Here is a 23,357-nt window from a genome sequence, read left to right as displayed (position 1 = left end):
AATTATTTTAGTAAATATAAACTGCTAAATACCTTTTCTCATCAGCAGTATAAGGCAATCTTGTGACTTCTATCAGTTCCTGGTGAAGCCAGTAGGAGGAGTTTTCATACTGCACTGAGCTGTCCTGAGGCTCCTGACCCTCTGTCTGGACAGTGCTGATTGCTCCTGTGCTGATCACATGCACTCTCCCAAGAAAAAAAACCTCTCTAGCAAAACACACAAAACTGAGCATGTGCAGAGTGACTCCAAAGGCTCTGTCTTATATGGACATGTTTTGGAGTCAGTGGAAGAAGAGGAGGATCTGTGCATATAATATCAAGCAGCCTTTCTACACATCGCAGAGGATTAACCCTTTAGGTTCCACAGTGAGTATAACAAGCATGCTTTACAGACTGATTTTACTGTTGTGGGTTTAGTAACACCTTAACCACTTGCCGACCGCCGCAAGTACATATACTGCGGCGGTCAGCCCCTCACAGGCAGAGTGACGTATCGGTACGTCACTAGCCTGTGAGGCTCTGGGGAGACACACACAGCCCCTCCCTCTCAAATAAAGTTAACTCCTTCACTGCCAGTGTAATTTTACAGTAACAGTGCATATGTATAGCACTGATTACTGTAGAAATGTCACTGGTAACCCCAAAAGTGTCAAAAATGTCAGTCAAGGGTCCGATCTGTCCGCCGCAATGTCACAGTACCGCAAAAAAAAAAACGCAGATCGCCGCCATTACGCGTTAAAAAAAAACAACAAAAATGACAAAAATCTTTCCCTTTGTTAGTAAACGCGATAACTTTTGCGCAAACCAATCAAAATACGCTTTTTGCGATTTTTTTTTACCAAAAATATGTAGCCTAAAACAAATTGGCCGAAAATGTTAAAAATTTTTGATTTTTACATTTTTTTTGGGGGAATTTCATATAAAAAATTTGAAAAATATTGTTATTTTTGCAAAATTGACGCTCTTTTTTTGTTTATAGCGCATGATCAATAAATCGCACAGGTGATCATATACCACCAAAAGAAAGCTCTGTTTGTAGGAAAAAAAGGACGTCAAATTTGTTTAGGTACAACGACCGCGCAATTGTCTGTTAAAGTCACGCAGTGCCGAATCGCAAAATACCCCCTGGTCTTTCAGCAGCCAAATCCTCCGGGGCTTAAGTGGTTAAAGGATACAGCCTCTTTTAGCACAAACAGACTGCTCCCATGTTTATTTTACAAACAACAATTAAACAATCCAGATTTTTATTATGTTAACACATGTTCTATATAATTATCTGTATCTTATGTCTAGAGGGCTGTTGTGGATGCTGAAAAACACTGTAATAGCCCATGGTGCATACAGTCCACAGTCCAGTCCCCTCTGCAAACAAAAAGTCACTCGCTCAGCACTGCCATGATTCAAAGAACACCTTGCATGTTTTACAATGAATGCAAGGCATACTCAGAATAGTTAAGGTAGAAAGGACATCAGGATCTACCTTCATCCAATCAAAGAATTCCTTATATTCACTAGAAATATGAATGACATTGGTGCCAAGCAAGTGCCCCCCTGTGGTCAGTGTGTCAAGGAGAACCTGCTCTAGCAGAACCCAGTTCACAGCTATTACTCTATGAAAACATGGACTGCCACAGTGGTTCTCAGCATCTCCAGCGCATTCCAAATATCAGATAATTGGTAATAAAGATAATCACTAGAGTTCTCCTTTAACTTTCTTTAAAGTAAGCCAGTCTTTTTCACATGAACAATCACTGATCCTTTTATTACAGTAAGTAACACAAATAGGCCAACAGCAATTCGCAAGGCTGTAACAAAAAGCATGGAGACAAAAAGTTTTGTTGTTCCACAGAAAACTAGAAGGGAGAGATGCAACGATTTAGAGGACTTTGTCCATGGAATGATTTTAGTGATTTTGCAGTAGTTCTGAAACTTCTGCCTGCTTAGAATTTTCACACTACAATCTCATACGGAGAGTAATGTAAAACATTTAAAAACGTTAGTTTTAAAGACCCTTGTATTTTGGAGATTTAAAAAGAGAATTTAAAGCCTTGGTCTAGCTGCCAGGAAATCCACAAATGCTCATATAACTTACCTTTACATCCATGATGTACAAAAGAGGACTTCTGATGGTACATCGGTATCCTTCAAGATGGTAGGATGTAGCGGCAAGATACTGTGTTGTTTCCAACTTCTGTGGATATTTTGTGCTAGCTCTCAGTCCTGTATTTGGCCGGCTTTCAGTCCTGTAGATATACTGTGCTGGCTCTCAGTCTTTTGGATATACTGTGCTGGCTCTCAGTCTTTTGGATATACTGTGCTGGCTCTCAGTCCTGTAGATATACTGTGATGGCTCTCAGTCCTGTAGATATACTGTGCTGGCTCTCAGTCCTGTAGATATACTGTGATGACTCTCAGTCCTGTAGATATACTGTGATGGCTCTCAGTCTTTTGGATATACTGTGCTGGCTCTCAGTCTTTTGGATATACTGTGCTGGTCCTCAGTCCTGTAGATATACTGTGATGACTCTCAGTCCTGTAGATATACTGTGATGGCTCTCAGTCCTGTAGATATACTGTGATGGCTCTCAGTCCTGTAGATATACTGTGCTGGCTCTCAGTCCTGTAGATATACTGTGATGGCTCTCAGTCCTGTAGATATACTGTGATGACTCTCAGTCCTGTAGATATACTGTGATGGCTCTCAGTCTTTTGGATATACTGTGCTGGCTCTCAGTCTTTTGGATATACTGTGCTGGTCCTCAGTCCTGTAGATATACTGTGATGACTCTCAGTCCTGTAGATATACTGTGATGGCTCTCAGTCCTGTAGATATACTGTGATGGCTCTCAGTCCTGTAGATATACTGTGATGGCTCTCAGTCTTTTGGATATACTGTGCTGGCTCTCAGTCTTTTGGATATACTGTGATGGCTCTCAGTCCTGTAGATATACTGTGCTGCCTCTCAGTCCTGTAGATATACTGTGATGGCTCTCAGTCCTGTAGATATACTGTGATGACTCTCAGTCCTGTAGATATACTGTGATGACTCTCAGTCCTGTAGATATACTGTGATGGCTCTCAGTCCTGTAGATATACTGTGATGGCTCTCAGTCTTTTGGATATACTGTGCTGGTTCTCAGTCCTGTAGATATACTGTGCTGGCTCTCAGTTCTGTAGATATACTGTGATGACTCTCAGTCCTGTAGATATACTGTGATGACTCTCAGTCCTGTAGATATACTGTGATGACTCTCAGTCTTTTGGATATACTGTGCTGGCTCTCAGTCTTTTGGATATTCCGTGCTCATTATCAGTCCTGTAGATATACTGTGCTGGCTCTCAGTCCTGTAGATATACTGTGCTGGCTCTCAGTCCTGTAGATATACTGTGATGGCTCTGTCTTATGGATATACTGTGCTGGCTCTCGGTTCTGTAGATCTGCTGTGCTGGCTCTCAGTCCTGTACACATATCATGCTGCTTCTTAGTACCATAAACTGCACTGGGTCTCAGTCCTGTAGATGTACTGTGCTGGCTCCCATTTCTGTAGATCTACTGTGCTTGCTCCCACTTCTGTAGATGTACTGTGCTGGCTCCCACTTCTGTAGATCTACTGTGTTGTCTCTGACTCCTTAAGACATACTGTGCTTGGTCTCAGCCTTATGGATATACTGTGTTGTTCTCACTCTTGTAGATCTACTGTGCTGGCTCTGACTACTTTTAGATGTGCTGCGCTGACTCTCACCTCCTGTAGATCAACTGTGCTGGCTCTAACTTTTGTAGATCTTCTGTACTGGCTCTGACTTCTGTAGATCTGCTGTGCTGGCTCTGACTTTTATTGATATGCTGCGCTGGCTCTGTCTTCTGTTGATCTGCTGCACTGGCTCTGACTTCTGTTGGTCTGCTGTGCTGGCTCTAAATTCTGTTGGTCTGCTGCTCTGGCTTTGACTTCTGTTGATCTGCTGTGATGGCTCTGACTTCTGTAGATCTGCTGCGCTGGCTCTGACTTCTGTAGATCTGCTGCGCTGGCTCTGACTTCTATAGATCTGCTGTGTTGGCTTTGACTTCTGTAGATCTGCTGCGCTGACTCTCACTTCTGTAGATCTGCTGTGCTGGCTCTGATTTCTGTTGATCTGCTGTGCTGACTCTCACTTCTGCAAGCAAATAAAAGGAGACTTGGGTGACCATATGACTGAAGATTGGAAAACCATTGCCATACATGGCATAAATCCACCTGTCCTGTGCCTCCTTGTCAGGCTGGTGGTATGATGGCCTGAAGTATAACTAAATACAAAACTTTTTAGAGTGGAGATCAGAACACCTGTCAGGTTGTAAATGCTGTCTGTGTTCCTATTAGGGAGATTCACCCTCTATATGTGTCCTGTTTACTCTTATCAACAGTGAAAAAAAAATCCCACATTTCGGATTGTCACCAAATGCTAGTTCAGGTGACAACCAGGGATTCCCTCCCTTCCTTCCTGTTGTGGCTATGGGACAGGAAGTGAAGGAAAATATCACAAATGGGGTACAGACAGCAAACAAAAAACTGACAAAGGTTATAACCCTCTCTTACTCAATTCAAAATTAAAAAAATCTATAAAAAAAAAATTGAATTTTTGTCTTACTGTAAAATCCTTTTCTATGACACTGGCACAGTCTTCTGTTCTCAATAGCAGTATGGTTATGCTGCCTCCTACAGGAGTAGGACACTAGGCAGAAAAAAGTTCTGGCTACGCCCTGTGGGCAGTCCCAGGGGGTATACCCTCTCTCCCTGCTATAGGATGTCAGTTTTGTATCAAAGCAGTTTCAGAGAAAACAATACCAACCCAACTCAATAATAGAGGGGCGGGTACTGCGTCCGTCAATGAACTTCAGAGAAAAGGATTTTATGGTAAAACAAAAACTGGATTTTTATAAGAACTTACCATAAAATCCTTTTCTCTGAAGTCTATTGACAGACGCAGCTCTTATGCTTCTTAGACCATTGGGTTATGCTGCCCCCTACAGAAGTAGTATTAGGCAGGAAAAAAACTGTTTACCATGCCTACGGAGGCTGTCCCTATAGGCATAACCCCACATGCCCTGCTCCAGCATACCAGTTTTGTTGCAAGCAGTGATAAGAAGACACAAACTATCCCTATATCAGAGGGGCGGGTGCTGCGTCTGTCAATGGACTTCAGAGAAAAGGATTTTACGGTAAGTTCTTACAGAAATCCAGTTTTCTCTATCGTCCACGACAGACTCAGCTCTTATGCTTCTTAGACCATAGGCATGAGGAGCGGGAAGAACACAAACCAAATAGTTAACGTAAAACTCCAAAGGCAAAACTTAGCCAACTGGGTAACATAAAGCTCAACCAGGAACAACCGGAGCTCACCCATGAAGAAAAACCCCCGAAAGAGAATAAACGAGTCTCTTTAAACAGCAGCCTGCAAAACCTTGCGACCAAAGGATGCAGCTGAAGATGCCAACAAATCTACCTTGTAGATTTTTGTAAATGTGTGCACAGACGACCAAGTTGCCGCCTTACAAACTTGCACTACTGAGGCCTGATGGCGAAAAGCCCAGGAGGCACTCAGCGCTCTAGTAAAATGCGCCTTCACAGGGAAAGGAGGAACCTGACCTTTCAATGAATAAGCCTAAACAACCGTCTGCCTAATCCATCTGGATATAGTCGCAGCAGACGCAGCCAAACCTTTACAAGATCCCTCAATAAGGCCAAAAAGAGCATCTGATTTCCTAAAAGACTTAGTGACCGTCAGGTAAACCCTGATCGCCCGAACCACACCCAGAGAGTGCAAAGCAATTTCCTTGGGATGCTTAGGCTTAGGACAGAGTGAAGGCAACACAATAACCGTATTTAGATGGAAATCAGACACCACCTTTGGGAGAAAAGACGGATTAGGTCAGAGTACCACTTTATCTCTGTGGACCACCAAATAAGGCGAACGACAGGACAGCGCCGCCAACTCAGACACTCTGCGGGCAGAAGAATTCGCCACCAGAAAGGCAACCTTCTTGGATAAAGAAAGCAGAGAAAACTCCCTAATGTTCTCAAAAGGAGGCTTTTGAAGAACAGACAAAACCAGATTGAGATCCCACGGAGGCAACAGGGATCTCCTCGGGGGAGCGAGATGATGCATGCGGTCAGGGAATCCCAAATCGGAGGCCACAGAGGATCTACAAGACCCAGCAAGAAAAGGTACAATTTTCACCCCTCAGAATGCCAGGCTCCACAGCAATAGCGCCCCCAGGTGAAAACCGCAATAAGGGCAGGGACGGGTGAGGGGGGCAGGGCACAGGGCCAGGTATCCTGACAGGCCAGGGGGATCTTTTAGGAAGTACTAGGTCCTATCATCCCCAGGAGTGGGCCCACGACCCCCCCCCCCCAAGACCACTAAGGGATATAGGGGGGGCTGCATTTACTCACTATACCATGGACCGGGTATGGACAGACCACCTCCCACCCGGAGTGGGGGTGCTGCCAGCCGAGAAGTACGCTGAGACTCAGGGTGTTCCAGGTCAACGCGTCCCCATCCACAAAACGGGGCTCTGTTGGGGCAAGGTCTAGTGTGGGACTGTAACCTGCACACGCTCGTAGGCCAGGCTGGGAGACCTTAATGATCTAGATGATCGAGTGTGAAACTTCAGCTGGCTATTGCTTGTAGTCCACCAGAAGGAATCCCCCTGAACACTAACTAGCAGAAGTTATTAAAGAAAAAACAACAAAATATTCTTAAAAGAATAAAAAAACGGAGACCAAAGTCTCAGCAGGAAACCTACAGTAGGTCCTACTCCTTCACTAGGCAGAAACAAACTACTATGCTTGAGCAGGGTGTGTGGGGTTATGCCTATAGGGACAGCCCCCGTAGGCGTGATTAAACTGTTTGTTTCCTGTCTAGTACTACTCCTGTAGGAGGTAGCATAACCCAATGGTCTAAGAAGCATAAGAGTTGCGTCTGTCAATGGACGATAGAGAAAATCCAATTTTTTCTATCGTTCATTGACGGACGCAATCTTTTGTTCTCAATAGCAGTAGGGATGTCCCAAAGCAGTGCAATTAAACATGAGGGGTGGGAACAGCAGAAAATAATTCCCCAAGGCTGAACCATAGCCAACCTGGCAACATAGGGCAAGATGAGACCCACCTGAAAAAAACATCAAACACCCTCAAGGGAGACTAAAAACACCCTCAAACAGCAGCCTGCAAAACTTTGCGGCCAAAGGAAGCATCTGCAGATCCAAGCACATCCACCTTATAAAATTTTGTGAAAGTATGAACAGACAACCAGGTAGCCGCCTTGCAAACCTGAACCACAGATGCCTGATGGCGAAAAGCCCAAGAAGCACTAAGCGTCCGAGTAGAATGCGCCTTAACGGGGAAAGGAGGAACCTGACCCTTAAAGTGGAGTTCCACCCTTAAAAGTCATTTTTCCCCATCTGCTTGCTCTCTGTCACCTGAAAAATAAATGGATAATCACGATTTTTTTTTCTTTACTTACCTTGTTTTAGAAGAAAATATACTCACCTTACTTCCTCTTCCTCTCTCTTCGGCCGTGGCCCGCGCCGTCACTTCCTGCTTGCATTGATTCCTGGGAGCTGAGCGTCATCGCTCCCAGGAATCAATGCGCCTGCACCGGCCCCGCTCGTCAGTTTCGGTGCAGGCACCTCATTCACTGGTAAACAGCTTCTGGGCATGCCCAGAAGCTGTGCAGGAATGACGTGCCTGCACCGGACATGACGAGCGGGGCCAGTGCAGGGCATTCTGGGACGAAGAGGACACAGAAGAGGACACCGAAGAGGACGCGCTGGCTTCAGCTGCCCACACCTGAGATGGCAGCGCTGGACAAGACATTTTCAAGGTAAGTATTTCTTCTAAAAGGTAAGTGCGACCTGGGACAGTTCAGAGGCTATCCATTGTGGAATGCACTAGCCCTGATTGTCCCGGGGGTATTTTTATTAAAAAAAACTTTCCGAGGGTGGAACTCCGCTTTATTGAATAAGCCTGCACAACCGTATGTCTGATCCATCTGGAAATAGTCACAGCAGACGCAGGCAGCCCTTCCTTTGGTCCATCCGTGAGAACAAAGAGCAAATCTAACTTTCGAAAAGACTCAGTAGTCATCAAGTACACCCTGATTGCCCGAACCACATCCAAGGTATGCAATGCAAATTCCTTAGGATTTTTAGGCTTAGGACACAAGGAGGGTAACACATAGTCCTCATTTAAATGAAAACTGGAAACCACCTTCGGAAGGAAGGATGGATGCGGACGAAGTACCACTTTATCCCTGTGAACCACCAGATAGGGAGAACGACAGGACAACGCCGTCAGTTCTGACACCCTACGCGCAGAAGCAATAGCCACCATGCAGGTGAGGTGGCAAGATGGCTGCTTGTACAAAAATGGCTGCAAAAGTATTAATCTATTCCCTCTCTGTCTTGATTTCTTTCATGTTTCATGAGCTTTCAAAAGTTAAAAATATATCTGATAAGCTGAGATATTCTGCAACTTTCAAAATTCCCAATCTCTCATAAAGAGGAACTCCGTCTGGACATCTTGACCACAGAACAATTTATATCTGAATCAAAAGTCCCCGGAAAATTCCCTGATGAAAATCACACACATCGCAATATGCTTACCATAATAAATTACTAACCCTGATTGGACAATAATATCTTAATACAACCTACCTTTTTACGTCAGATGATAATACAACCTACTTTTCATACGTCATATGGTATATTTAAACTGCAACACGGAATAATAAAGCTAGATCATTTTGATTCAGCCATATTTTGAGTCTTATCTGATCTGTGTAGCTACATATTTCTGATTTGGTATCACTGACTAACATGTAACAGGTATTTGTATTTGAAAAGATTCCACGACACAGGCCACCTTCGGAGATAAAGTAAGCAGGGGAATCTCCCGCATATTTTCAAAGGAAGGTTTCTGGAGAACCGACAGTACGTAATTAAGATCCCAAGGTGGCAAAAGAGGTTGCACCTGAGGAGCCGAGTGTCGCACCCCTTGGATAAAACTACGTACCAGGGAATGGGTGGCTAATGGCCTTTGGAAGAACATTGCCAAGGCCAAAACCTGCCTCTTGATAATACTCAAGGCCCATTTTTGCTCAACACCCCGTTGAAGGAAAGCCAAGATCCGGACCACCGAGTAAGAGAGAGGGGGAACTCCAAGAGACTCACACCATGCAATATACGACTTCCACGTGTGATGATAGCTCTTCCTAGAAGTAATTTTTCTCCCTTTAAGCAGAGCGGGAACCACAGAAGCAGACAATCCCCTATCCTTCAGCACCTGGATTTTAACAGCCAAGCCGGTAAGGAAGGATGGAAGATTGGTCCTTGAGACAGTAGATCCTCCCTGAGAGGAAGTCTCCAAGGAACATCTGCAACTAACCTGACCAGGTCGGCGTACCAAGCCCGGCGAGGCCATTTCGGAGCCACAAGGATGACCGGAATCCCTTCCACCTCAATCCTGCAAAGAAGTTTAGGCAGAAACTTGGGAGAAGGAAAAGCATACATCAGCTAATACTGATCCCACGGAGCCACCAGCGCGTCTGTGGCATCTGCCAGAGGGTCCTGAGAATGGGCCACAAACCTCTGCACTTTGCTGTTGCTCCAAGACGCCAACAGATCCACGTCTGGAGTGCCCCAATGAAAGCACAGTTGCTGACCATTCCCCTGGATCCAAGGTCTGCCGTCTGAGGTAATCCGCCTGCCAATTTTCCACTCCTGGAATGTGAACAGCAGAAATAGCCAGAACAAAGGTCACCTCTAAGGCCGCAAGGACACTCCTGGTGCCCCCTTGGTGATTAACATAAGCTACAGCCGTGGCATTGTCCGATTGAATGGGCACTGGACAGCCCCGAAGGTGCTCTGTCCAGTGGACTAGGCAAAGCCTGATCACTTTCAGCTCCAGAACATTGATCGGTAACCTGGATTCCTCCAGGGACCAGACCCCTTGAGCAGAAAGCTTGCCGAGAACACCCACCCGGACAGACTGGCATCCGTGGTGATCACTGTGCAATATATGGGGAGGAAGGATTTTCCTTGTTTGAGCGTCGGGGACTGAAACCACCATAACAGGGACCCCCTGGTCACCTGGCTCAACTGGATCTGATTGTCCAGAGAACTTGGATCTTTGTTCCACTTGAGAAGAATTTCCCTCTAGAGTATTCTCGTGTGAAATTGAGCGTAGGACGACACCATCAGTCCCAGAACTCTCATACAAGTCCGAAGGGACGACCACTTGCTGGACAGCAATAGCTGAATCGCAGACTGGAGTTTTTGAAGTTTGTCTGGAGGAAGAAACACCCTGGCTGAGGACGAGTCCAAAGTCAGGCCCAGATAGTCCAGCCTCATGGAAGGAGCCAGGGATGACTTCTGGAGATTCACAATCCACCCGAACTCCTCCAAAGTTCTCATGGTGTTCTCTAAGTTTGTCACCAGCGCCGGGGGAGACTACACACGGAGAAGCACATCGTCCAGGTAACCCAGAAACTATAATCCCCGCTGGCGTAACAAAGCCAGGATCGGAGCCAACACCTTTGTGAAGACCCGAGGAGCAGAGGCGAGACCAAAGGGTAACGCCACAAACTAATAGTGCTCCTCTTCCACGGCAAAACGGAGAAACCGTTGATGTCTTGCACATATTAGGCATAGTAAATTAGCCCACTCAGTCAAAGTTTGTGACACAAGAGCAATAGTAAACACCGGTCTGAGCGCAAACCCCAACAGGGAGTACATATTGAGGGCCACAGACTCCCTCTTTCTATCCGCCGGATCCTTAAAGGATGGGAAATCCTTCACTGGGATCATGGTAGCTTTATTCATCCTGGAGACTGGAGGGTCCACCATAGGTGGCACAGTCCACTTTTTTACAAAGGACTCTTCAAAGGGGTAGCGCCTAGCAATCTGCTTAGGCAACCCAGGGGGACACTTTGGGCGGTCCCACTTTTTTTAAACATGTTGTCAAAATAGACGGGAAGGGGGAAAACCTTAACCTCTGGATGGCTTGTGAGTGCCAAAAGTAACCTGCACCTCAGTCGCAGCTGCGTTCTCCATTTTTAAGGTCTCACACACAGATATAATCAGTGCGTCCACCAGCGCCTTATCTTGCATGGTGGTGGAGGGAGAGATGTCATCCTCACTATCAGAGGACACAGGGTGCAAGGTAGTAGACATAGCAGGGAGACCCACGTCTGCAGTGGCTGAATCAGATTCAGGCAGGGGTAGGTGGGGGGCGTTTTCTGGCATCCGGCCCTTTACAGGCCACCTCCATCTGGGACACAAAGGATTCCAAGACTGCCGACAGTGCATCTATGGATAGCTAGAATCCGGAGGGCCCTGCGGTCTCCTTAAGGGGGCCAGATGAGGAAAAATGTCCCGCAGGGTCCATGTTTCACCAGGCGAACCCCGCAGCAAAAAGTTGAAAAAAATGTTTTGGTTTTTTTAAATGTCCCATCGCATTATAGAACCCTCATGAGGTCAGACAGAACGCACAGAAACCCCCAGCAGAGAGAGACCCCCCCCAGACTCACCACCCCACCAAAGATGCACCAGGAAGGCCCATATTGTCTGCACAGCACGTGTCTGCAGCGATCTTGTTCCTCACATAAAAACCTGAGTGTCAGCACTAGGGTATAGGGAGGGGCTCCACCACCAAAGAAAACACCTCTAGGGCTCCAGAAACATGGCCATCGATTTACAATGGGATCCACCGCAAAATGTCCATGCTGGGTGTACCAAGATGACTGCCGATCTCCTAAGCACATGTAGGCTACAGAAAAATGGCCTACGGAGCTTCTAGGGGCCCTTGAAGGGCCCACCCCCAGCCTCTTGGACGGGATCGACAGGAAGGGGGCCCTGGGAGAAACAGGTAAATCCCCCCCCCCGCATGATCGATCGTCTGGTCGCCGGAGCTCCCACCATCGGGCTACGCCTGGTCCCAGCCCCCAGGAGTAGCTCCAATCGCCCCATAGCCCCAGTAGTGAGTGGGGGGGGGACAGGTCAGGGGGGGTGCGTGACAGGACAGAGAGGAACCCGGGAATGTGAGGGTCCGACCGTCCCAAGGAGGGGCCCACGTCCCCCCAAAACCCACCAGGGGGAGAAGGGGGAACAGTTTACTCACTATACCAGGAACAGGCGGCGCCATATCCAGGCAGAACCCCTCGCCGCCAAAGTGGGGGGGCTGTCAGCCAAGAGGAAAGCTGCGACTCGGGCCTAGACCCGGTTGTATGCGACCTGGTGAGACGTTTAACTCGCAAGGCCAGTCCCCGTCTGGTGGGATTATGTCGCAGCCGACTTAGCGCAGAGCTGGGGTCTGCGCGCGCTGGCTGGGGTGACCACTGGATCTATGTATCCAGCCCGTCGCCCAGATCCGGCATAGTTGCTTGTAGATCTCACAGGAAAATGGTGAAAAACCTAAGTAGAAGAAACTAGCTAGAAAAAACTTTTGTTAGGACCAAAGATCCAAGCAAGGAACTAGGTCCTTACTCCTGACTAGGCAGATTAAAACTGATATCCTATTGCAGGGAGAGAGGGTATACCCCCTGGGACTGCCCATAGGCGTAGCCAGAACTTTTTTCTGCCTAGTGTCCTACTCCTGTAGGGGGCAGCATAACCCTACTGCTATTGAGAACAGAAGACTGCGTCCGTCAATGAATGATAGAGAAAAACAGTTTTGCCTTTAGTTCTACTTTAAAGGGAGTTTTCTTGGCACACATTTGGCTTCATCATCATTCAAAAGTGAACGTTATCTGAATGCCATGGTGTGCTTTGAACCCCTTTATAGGCACATATATACAGATTTCAGTAGCTACTCACATCAAGATAATGTTTCGGGTGAATAGTCCTTCTCGAAAAAAATAAAAAATAAGTGTAAATGCAATATAATGCAACCTTTTCCCTTTATTATCACCCGATGATCCTGCTGGTAACACGCTTCCTGTCCTGAGGAGACAACTCTCACTCACTGCATTGTATCTATGGAGGAGCAGAGTTGTCACCCTAGGACAGGAAGTGTGTAAAGCTGCCCATATGCTATACAATCAAATTGTGCAATCTCTGTTGAGGTGGCCATACACTATACAATCTGACTGTATAATCTTCTTTAGATCCACCATCAGTAGTAAAAGGCCTGCCTGTATTGTTATAAACGTGATTGATTGTTTAGATGTGTCCTCCTATTACACACTTTTGGTAAATATAAAGGAGATTGTACAATCATGTTGTATAGTGTATGACCAGCCTCAGGGTCACCATATATGTTACAGTCTGACCAGACAATTTTTGTATAGGTTTACCAAAACTATGTAATATGAGGACCTATCTAATCTATCCAATCAATGTGTATTAAATCATGCAGATCCTTACATTACATAGTTGTTAGTAGGCCTAAAGGAGATTATACAATCAGATTGCAACGTGTGTGGTGAGCTTACACTCTCGTGTTTGGTTACACTAACAATTTGAGTGCATTTTTGATTAACCACTTCTGGACCGAGCCCATTTCTGACATTTGTTGTTTACAAGTTAAAATCTGTATTTTTAGCTAGAAAATTACTTAGAACCCCCAAATATTATATATATATATATATATATATATATATATATATATATATATATATATATATTTTTTTTTAGCAAAGACTCTGGAGAATAAAATCGGTCATTGCAATATTTGCGCAGCGGTCTTTCAAACGCCATTTTTTTGGGAAAAAATACATTTCACTGAATTTAAAAAAAAAACGAAACAGTAAAGTCAGCCCATTTTTTTGTATATTGTGAAAGATGTCAAGCCGAGTAAATAGATACCTAACATGTTACGGTTTAAAATTGCGCACACCCACAAAATGGCGACAAAATACGGTACATAAAAATCTCCAAAGGCGACGCTTTAAAAATGTTTTATTGGTTACCAGTTTAGAGTTACAGAGTAGCTCTTTTTTGTTTAATTATTGCTGTCACTCTGGCAATCACGGCGATCCCTCACGTGTGCGGTTTGAACAGCGCTTTCATTTGCGGGCCAACTTCCGTATACGCTTTCTTTCGTGCTCGGGCTCGCGGCGACGCTTTAAATTTTTTTTTTCCTATTTATTTTATTTACTTTTTTTTATTTTAGCACAGGTTTAAAAAAATTAAAAAAAAATGTGATCACTTTTATGGCTGTCATAAGCAATGAAAACATCCCTTGTGACAGCTACTCTTTATGGAGGGATCGGGGGTTACCACCTGAAAGCCGACTGCCGGTGTTCCGTGAAAAAACCATACCCGTGAGAAAACCATACCCTCGTCACTTCCGGTTCCGCTACGGAGGGTATGGATTTCTCACGGTAGTTAAACTTGCGGCGGGTACATTAAAACACTTCGGGTGCAACATAAATCATCTCCTCTCCTATCGCTGTAACATCCCTCATCTCCGGTAATAAATATAAAAGCGGATCACGGAGCCGCGATCGCCGTCACATTTACGTCTCATACACCCGCCGCCGCTTTTATATTTATTACCGGAGATGAGGGAAGTTACAGCGATAGGACAGGACATGATTTATGTTGCACCCGAAGTGTTTTAATGTACCCGCCGCAAGTATAACATTAGAAACAGTGCCGTGATAATTTCATGCCCACCGAGCATGCGCACTTCTCAAATTCTTTCTTCTTCAATCACGTATCCGGGGCTCTGAGCATGCGCACTACTGCGCTGCTCAGCTGTTTCAGACCGGAAGTGACGAGGGTATGGTTTCTTCACGGGGTATGGTTTTTTAACGTTACACCGGCTCTAAAAAACGGTATCGGGATGATGCCTCTAGCTGCAGGCATCACCCCGGTACAACCACTTCTTGCAGCCGACGTAGGGCTACGTCGATTTGCGGAAAGTGGTTAAGGGCTCATTCATAAGTGTAGCAGTGCTTGTTGCTCCTCTGGAAATGCTCTGTGGTGGATCACTTTTCAGAGGTGTTTTACAGGTGGCTCTGATTTCTGTAGATCTGCTGTGCTGGCTCTGATTTCTGTAGATCTGCTGTGCTGGCTCTGATTCCTGTAGATCTGTTGTGCTGGCTCTGATTCCTGTAGATCTGTTGTGCTGGCTCTGATTCCTGTAGATCTGTTGTGCTGGCTCTGATTCCTGTAGATCTGCTGTGCTGGCTCTGATTTCTGTAGATCTGCTGTGCTGGCTCTGATTCCTGTAGATCTGCTGTGCTGGCTCTGATTCCTGTAGATCTGCTGTGCTGACTCTCACTTCTGTAAGCAAATAAAAGGGGACTTGGGTGACCATATGACTGACGATTGGAAAACCATTGCCATACATGGCATAAATCCCCCCGTCCTGTGCCTCCTTGTCAGGCTGGTGGTATGATGGCCTGAAGTATAACTAAATACAAAACTTTTTAGAGTGGAGATCAGAACACCTGTCAGGTTGTAATTGCTGTCTGTGTTCCCATTAGGGAGATTCACCCTCTATATGTGTCCTGTTTACTCTTATCAACAGTGAAAAAAAAATCCCACATTTCGGATTGTCACCAAATGCTAGTTCAGGTGACAACCAGGGATTCCCTCCCTTCTGTTGTGGCTATGGGACAGGAAGTGAAGGAAAATCTCACAAATGGGGTACAGACAGCAAACAAAAACTGACAAAGGTTATAACCCTCCTTACTCTATTCAAAATTAAAAAAAATTGACAAAAAAAATAGTTTTGCCTTTAGTTCTACTTTAAAGGGAGTTTTCTTGGCACACATTTGGCTTCATCATCATCCAAAACTGAACGTTATCTGAGTGGCATCTGCCATGGTGTGCTTTGAACCCCTTTATAGGCACATCTATACAGATTCCAGGAGCTACTCCCATCAGGATAATGTTTGGGGTGATTAGTCCTTCTCAGGAAAAAAAGAAGTGTAAATGTAATATAATGCAACCTTTACACACCTGTACACACTTTAAGGATCATCAATAAAAACAGGACTGCAGATTTTCTATCTGATTGTATTATATCTCTCTACATAAAAGAAGGTTATCAAATCCGTCACTCTCTATTTCCCCCTCTGTGTATATTTACAGATCTATCTGGGTTATCTCTCTATAGATAAACAATCTCCTGTGCAGAATAGTATATTCTATCTACACTTCTATCTATCCTTTGTATCATTCTCCCCCATAGATATCAAATCTGTAAAGCAGGCCATACATTATGCAATTTCTTTCCTTCAACCCGATTCCCACCATCAACACAGACAATGTTGATGGGAGAATCCCTCCCACTACGTTATTGTGTTCTGCTGGCAGGGAGCCTTCCCCACTGGCAGAATACAATGATCACTGCTGGTGCCTATAGCCACTGGCAGAATACAATGATCACTGCTGGTGCCTATAGCCACTGGCAGAATACAATGATCACTGCTGGTGCCTATAGCCACTGGCAGAATACAATGATCACTGCTGGTGCCAATAGCCACTGGCAGAATACAATGATCACTGCTGGTGCCTATAGCCACTGGCAGAATACAATGATCACTGCTGGTGCCTATAGTCACTGGCAGAATACAATGATCACTGCTGGTGCCTATAGTCACTGGCAGAATACAATGATCACTGCTGGTGCCAATAGCCACTGGCAGAATACAATGATCACTGCTGGTGCCTATAGCCACTGGCAGAATACAATGATCACTGCTGGTGCCTATAGTCACTGGCAGAATACAATGATCACTGCTGGTGCCTATAGCCACTGGCAGAATACAATGATCACTGCTGGCGCCTATAGCCACTGGCAGAATACAATGATCACTGCTGGTGCCTATAGCCACTGGCAGAATAAAATGATCACTGCTGGTGCCTATAGCCACTGGCAGAATACAATGATCACTGCTGGTGCCTATAGCCACTGGCAGAATAAAATGATCACTGCTGGTGCCTATAGCCACTGGCAGAATACAATGATCACTGCTGGTGCCTATAGTCACTGGCAGAATACAATGATCACTGCTGGTGCCTATAGTCACTAGCAGAATACAATGATCACTGCTGGTGCCTATAGTCACTAGCAGTGATTGTGAGGAAAAAAAGCAGACAGGCTGGTTTGTACTGAAGTTGATTGAAAAAATGACTTCAGTATAACCAGCCTGCCCATAGACGGAATACAATTCAGTCAGTTCCTGCTGAGCTGGTTAAATTGTGATCTGTCAATGGCCGACTAACTCCATCTCTTTGTATATTTACAGATCTGTATGTAAAGTACAGTTTATCTATTTCTATGTATACAGTATAAATCTAAAATATATCTCTCTCCACTATATCTATCTAATCAATCTTTCTCTCTTTGTACAATATAATTGGTTTTATCTGTAAATTTCTGCTTATCTCACTCTCTGTGTTCTGTCTGTCTATTCATTTTTCTATCTCTCGTCACTACCATCTCTATGTTCTCTCTGCATAGTATTGTCTATCTACCTCTTATCTATCAGACAGTTTATTGGTTTCTTTTATATCTTTCTCTAAAATATTTCATCTTTTTCTTTCCCTCTACAATATACTTTATTAATCTATCCCTTATCTTTCTATTTATCTATCTGTCAACAATCTGCCTGCTATCTATCTATTATCTATCCATTTGTTATCTGTGTGTTATTTACTGTATGTATCTGTCATTGATCTATTTATCTGCATGTTATCTATCTATTATTAATCTATCTGTCATTGATCTAATTATCTGTGTTATCTATCAATTTGTTATATATCTATCAGTTATCGATCTATTTATCTGTCTGTTATCCATCTATCTGTTATCAATCTGTTTATCTGTGTGTTATTTATCTATCTCTTATTGGTCTATTTATCTGTGTGTCATCCATGTATCTGTTATACGTATATCTATCTGTTATCGGTCTATTTATCTGTGTGTCATTTATCTATCTGTTATCGGTCTATTTATCTGTGTGTCATTTATCTATCTGTTATCGGTCTATTTATCTGTGTGTCATTTATCTATCTGTTATCGGTCTATTTATCTGTATGTTATTTATCTATCTGTTAGACCCCATTCACACTAGCGCGACTTGGTCGCCTGACAAGTCGCCGTGGGTCGCCTGCCATTGATTAGCACAGGACCCGTTCTAAAAGGAGCCACACAAGTCGCTGCGACTTAGAAAAAGGGTCCTGTACTACTTTGGGGCGACCTGGAGCGACCTGCATTGACTTCACAGGTCGCCTCAGCAAGTCGTGTCGCCCCTGTGTGAATGGGCACTTATCAATCTGTTTATCTGTGTGTTATTTATCTATCTGTTATCGATTTGTTTATGTGTGTTTTTTATGTATCTGTTATCCATCTATCTGTTATACGTATATCTATCTGTTATCAGTCTATTTATCTGTGTGTTATTTATCTATCTGTTATCCATCTATCTGTTATATATCTATCTGTTAACGCTCTATTTATCTGTGTGTTATTTATCTGCCTGTTATCCATCTATCTGTTATCGATCTATTTATCTGTGTGTTATAAATCTATCTGTTATCGATCTGTTTATCTGTGTGTTATTTATCTATCAGTTATCAATCTATTTATCTGTGTGTTATTAATCCATTGATCTATTTATCATATATCCATTGATAACATTATTTGTTACTAATCTATCTGTTATTTATATATTTATGTGTTTTATCAATCTATTTATCTGCGTGTTATCTATCGGTTATCCATCTATCTATCTGTGTGTTACTAATCTATCTGTTATCTATGTGTTATCAATCTATCATTGATCTATTTATATGCATGTTATCTATCTGTTATCTATCTATTTATCTGTTATTGATCCAGGTATCTGCCTGTTTTCTATCTGTTATCAATCTATTTATCTGCCTGTTATCGATCTATTTTACTAATCTATATGTTATCTATTTATCTGTGTGTTATCTATCTGTTATTGATCTGATTCTTTGCCTGTCATCTATCTGTTATGGATCTATTTATCGGACAGGACATTGTACTGGGACAGAACACACTGATTGACAAGTTTCCCAGCATGTGCCTTGGACAGAAGTTGTTTCAATGATCGGCTTCTGTGTAATGGGGGAGGGGGGCACACACACACACACACACACTGATCGTCCCTGCTGAACCTGACAGACTTCCATCAGATTCACATCTCTATCCTCTCTCGTGTTATCTCCAGTAAATCAATCAATTTCTCTATTCTGTCCCTCTATGACACATTCCGTACGATCTATCACCTGACATCACTGCCCCCCCCCCCCCCCCCACATGGCCTAGTTCATGCAGCCGATCACACACACAAATCGGGTGTTCACATGTGACAAACTGATCGGTTGTCGGTGCCGATCGCACACGGAGATCGGTTGTTGGTCGGTGCCGATCCCCCTCTAGCGGTGATGATGAGATGACACGGCGGACGGTCCCGGGCGCGCTCGCTCTCTGGCCGTGACGTCATGCGATGGGCGTTCCCTTGCCGTGTATTGTTCTGGCGGTGTGGGCGGGTCCTTCCCTCTCCGGCCCCTCCTCCCCAGCTCCCTGTCAGTGACAGCTCATCCTCCATCTGCAGTCGGAGCCGGTGGCTGGTAGTGCCGTGTTTTGTCTCAGCGATGGCCAGCAGCCCGAGCGCCTTCCAGACACAGCCCTGCGTCCCTCCCCGCACCCAGCCAGCCCTGCCGAGGCTCCGGCCCCCCGTGTGCCAGCGGGGATTCTGCTGATGAGAGGCTGACAGGGCATGAGCCAGCTCCCGGAACGGCTGACAGCCTAGCCATGGGTGCTCCCCAGCGGAGGAACGGCTGCGGCACCCGGGCGGTGTGCCTTCTGGCTGTAAGTACCACTAGCTGTGCCCCTCCTCCTGCAGTGCCAGGATCCCCCCCCCCATGTGCAGTTCCAGGATCCCCCCATGTGCAGTGCCAGGACCCCCCCCCCCATGTGCAATGCCAGGATCCCCCCCCCATGTGCAGTGCCAGGATCCCCCCCCCATGTGCAGTGCCAGGATCCCCCCCATGTGCAGTGCCAGGATCCCCCCCATGTGCAGTACCAGGATCCCCCCCATGTGCAGTGCCAGGATCCCCCCCCCCCGTGTGCAGTGCCAGGATCCCCCCCGTGTGCAGTGCCAGGATCCCCCCCCCCGATGTGCAGTGCCAGGATCCCCCCCCCCATGTGCAGTGCCAGGATCCCCCCCGTGTGCAGTGCCAGGATCCCCCCCCCATGTGCAGTGCCAGGATCCCCCCCCATGTGCAGTGCCAGGATCCCCCCCCATGTGCAGTGCCAGGATCCCCCCCCATGTGCAGTGCCAGGATCCCCCCCCATGTGCAGTGCCAGGATCCCCCCCCATGTGCAGTGCCAGGATCCCCCCCCCATGTGCAGTGCCAGGATCCCCCCCATGTGCAATGCCAGGATCCCCCCCCATGTGCAGTGCCAGGATCCCCCCCCCATGTGCAGTGCCAGGATCCCCCCCGTGTGCAGTGCCAGGATCCCCCCCCATGTGCAGTGCCAGGATCCCCCCCCATGTGCAGTGCCAGGATCCCCCCCCATGTGCAGTGCCAGGATCCCCCCCAATGTGCAGTGCCAGGATCCCCCCCAATGTGCAGTGCCAGGATCCCCCCCAATGTGCAGTGCCAGGATCCCCCCCAATGTGCAGTGCCAGGATCCCCCCCAATGTGCAGTGCCAGGATCCCCCCCATGTGCAGTGCCAGGATCCCCCCCATGTGCAGTGCCAGGATCCCCCCCATGTGCAGTGCCAGGATCCCCCCATGTGCTGCCCACACCCCCCTCTCTCACTCCATCCACCTAGAATTCATGGTGTCACTCTATTTATCATTGGTGCAGGTGCCGAGACACCAGCAGGGTACCAACACCCGGATCACACTGGTGGCATGCTTACATGAGGCTGCATCGGTTCAGCAATTAGCCCTAGGGTGGTAGGTGTCCCTCACTGGCTTCCATGATTACCACATCCTATGTGTTTGATCTCAGGAAATACCTCCTGATTGTTTGCTGGTCCTCAGAAAAGTCATCTACCCGATGTAGTTCCTCTGATAACCTGCTATTTACCACCCCAAAAGGGTCATTCCAAGTCCAGGCTATCAGTGATGATGTTCTACTAGGGTCTCAGGAGTACACAACACTAAATTCCTATACTCTATAGGAGTGGAAAGGCTTGAGAAAAGCTTCTCCAGATCAACCTTTCTCAGCCAGGGTTCTGTGGAGTTTTAGAGTTCCTCCAGAGGTTGCTGCAGGTTCCAGGAGATCTGAAAATGATTGTTTTTAGGGGTTCCTCTTGGGTAAAATGGTTGGCTGAGAAAGCCAGTGTTCCTACAGAGGTTGCTAAAGGTTTCCAGAAACCTGTAAATTATTTTAGGTGTTCCTCAGGGGTGAAAAGATTGGGAGGCTTCCCTAGCCAGGGTTCCATGGAATCTTAGAGATCCTCCAGAGTTTGCTTTGTGTTCTGCTTGCCAGAGTTTCCTCTGGAGGTGAAAATGTTGAAAGAATCTTCTCTAGATCATCCTTTCTAAGCCAGGGTTCCATGGAATCCTAGAGTTTTTCCAGAGGTTCTGTTTCCAGGAAACCTGAAAATTATTTTAATTTATTATTTTAGATGTTCCTCTGGGGGGATGAGAAGGGCTTTTCTAGATCATCTTTTCTCAGCCAGGGTTCCATAGAATCCAGAGCTCCTTCAGAGGTTGCTGGGGGTTCCCTGAATTATTTTAGTTGTTTCTCTGGGGTGAAATGGTTGAGAGGCTTCTCTAGATCATCCATTCTAAAGCCTAGTACACACGCAACAAATTTCCGCCGACCAGTCGTCCGTCTTTTGTCCAGAGTGGTGTCTGTTGGTTGGAATGTGCTCTAGACTGCACACGAATTTTCCAGCATTCCCGCTACTTCAGAAGTGATGTCATGTGTTGGTTTGCTTTCTTTGCGTTTTCTTCTCTGAGCATGCCCAGACTTGCTCATAAGATTTTTCCCTGTCGAAATTTGTACTGACAGCAAAACAGCAGTTTTGACGGAGGACAAAAATTTTATAGCCTGCACACCAGAATTTTTTCGGCCGGAAAGTCGGAGTCGGTTGTCGGAAGCATCATACTAACAAGCCGAAAATCGGCAGATCGGTCGTCGGACGAAAATTCCCGGCCAAGTTTCGACTCGTGTGTACGGGGCTTTAGCCAGGGTTCCTCCGGAAATTGTTAGATATCTGAAAATGAATGCAGGTGTTCCTCTGGGGTGAAACAGTTGAGGCTTCTCCTAGATCATTCTTTATAAACCAGGGTTCTATGGAAGAGTAATAGAGTTCCCTTAGAGGTTGCTGGGTGTTCTGCTTCTTTGGGACTTGAAAATTATTTCAGGGGTTTCTCTAGGGTGAAATAGATGAGAGAGAGTTCTCTAGATCACCCTTAATCAGCATTGTTTATCCAGAGATTAACTAGGGATTCTTTGACCTAAGACTGGTACCCACATAAATCCAGGAATGACATCAATGATCTTTTTAGATTGTAGTTTGCACTCCACTTTAATAGTTGAAATCTTTCTACAGACCACCAATGTAAGGTGCTTTTATCCCATTGACCCCTGATAAAATGGTTTTAGTAAGGGTCCCCCCCCCCCCACAGACCTGGAAATTATTTTAGGGTTTCTCTGATCAAGCCAGATTTAAAGCCCCAAAAATGTTAAGGTTATTATTGAAGATGTCCTACTGGCATCTTAGGACTTCACAACACTAAATTCCTGTACTTTACAGGGGTAAAAAGGTTGAGAAGATCTGTTCTAAATCATCCTTTTCAAGCCACGGTTACTTGCAATTCTAAATTTCCTCTAGAGGTTGCTTAGGGTTCCCGGAGACTTGAAAATTAATTTATTTTAGGGTTCCACTTGGATAAAATGGTTGAGAAAGTCTGCTTGGACAATTAACAATTTGTCTTTCAGATTAGTAACTTTTTCAGATATTCTGATCACTTCTGTAAGGGTTGTGTTCTTCCTACTGCCCACCATTGCAAGAAGCATATATCCCACTGATCCCTGATAAATTGGCTTTAGTAAGGTTTTTCTGAGATCTGGAGTATGAAGATTGCGAAAGGCTATTCAAATCGTCCTTTTCTCAACTAGTGTTCCATGGAAGTCTAAAGTTTCCTCAAGCTTTCTAGGGATTCCTTATGCCCCGTACACACGTACCGATTGTCGGCCGTAAATATTCGGCCGACGACTGATCGGCTGATTGTAGGCTTGTTAGTATGATGCTTCTGACAGCCGACAGCGCATTTTCGGCCGAACAGAATCTGTCGTGCAAGCATTAAAATTTTTGTTGGCCAACACCAGAACGGCCGATTGTTCGCCAGTCAGTACAGATTTCAGGCGA

The 23,357-nt window shown here is 45.6% G+C and overlaps 1 protein-coding gene across 1 annotated transcript in view; it reads left to right on the top strand.

Annotated features, from left to right (window-relative positions):
- The first annotated feature begins 19,534 nt into the window (after positions 1–19,534).
- TNFRSF21 (TNF receptor superfamily member 21) overlaps positions 19,535–23,357 on the top strand; it is a 179,043-nt gene continuing 175,220 nt past the window's right edge. The window contains exon 1 of the mRNA XM_082251677.1: positions 19,535–19,831. Coding sequence (XP_082107803.1) covers positions 19,775–19,831 — 57 coding nt within the window. The 5' untranslated portion in view covers positions 19,535–19,774. The remainder of the gene's footprint in view (positions 19,832–23,357) is intronic.

This window comes from Pelophylax lessonae, assembly GCF_965119305.1.
Source record: "Pelophylax lessonae genome assembly, chromosome: 3".
Taxonomy (NCBI): Eukaryota; Metazoa; Chordata; class Amphibia; order Anura; family Ranidae; genus Pelophylax; species Pelophylax lessonae.
Note: the sequence above shows the minus strand (reverse complement) of the source record. Positions and strands in the feature narration are given on the sequence as shown.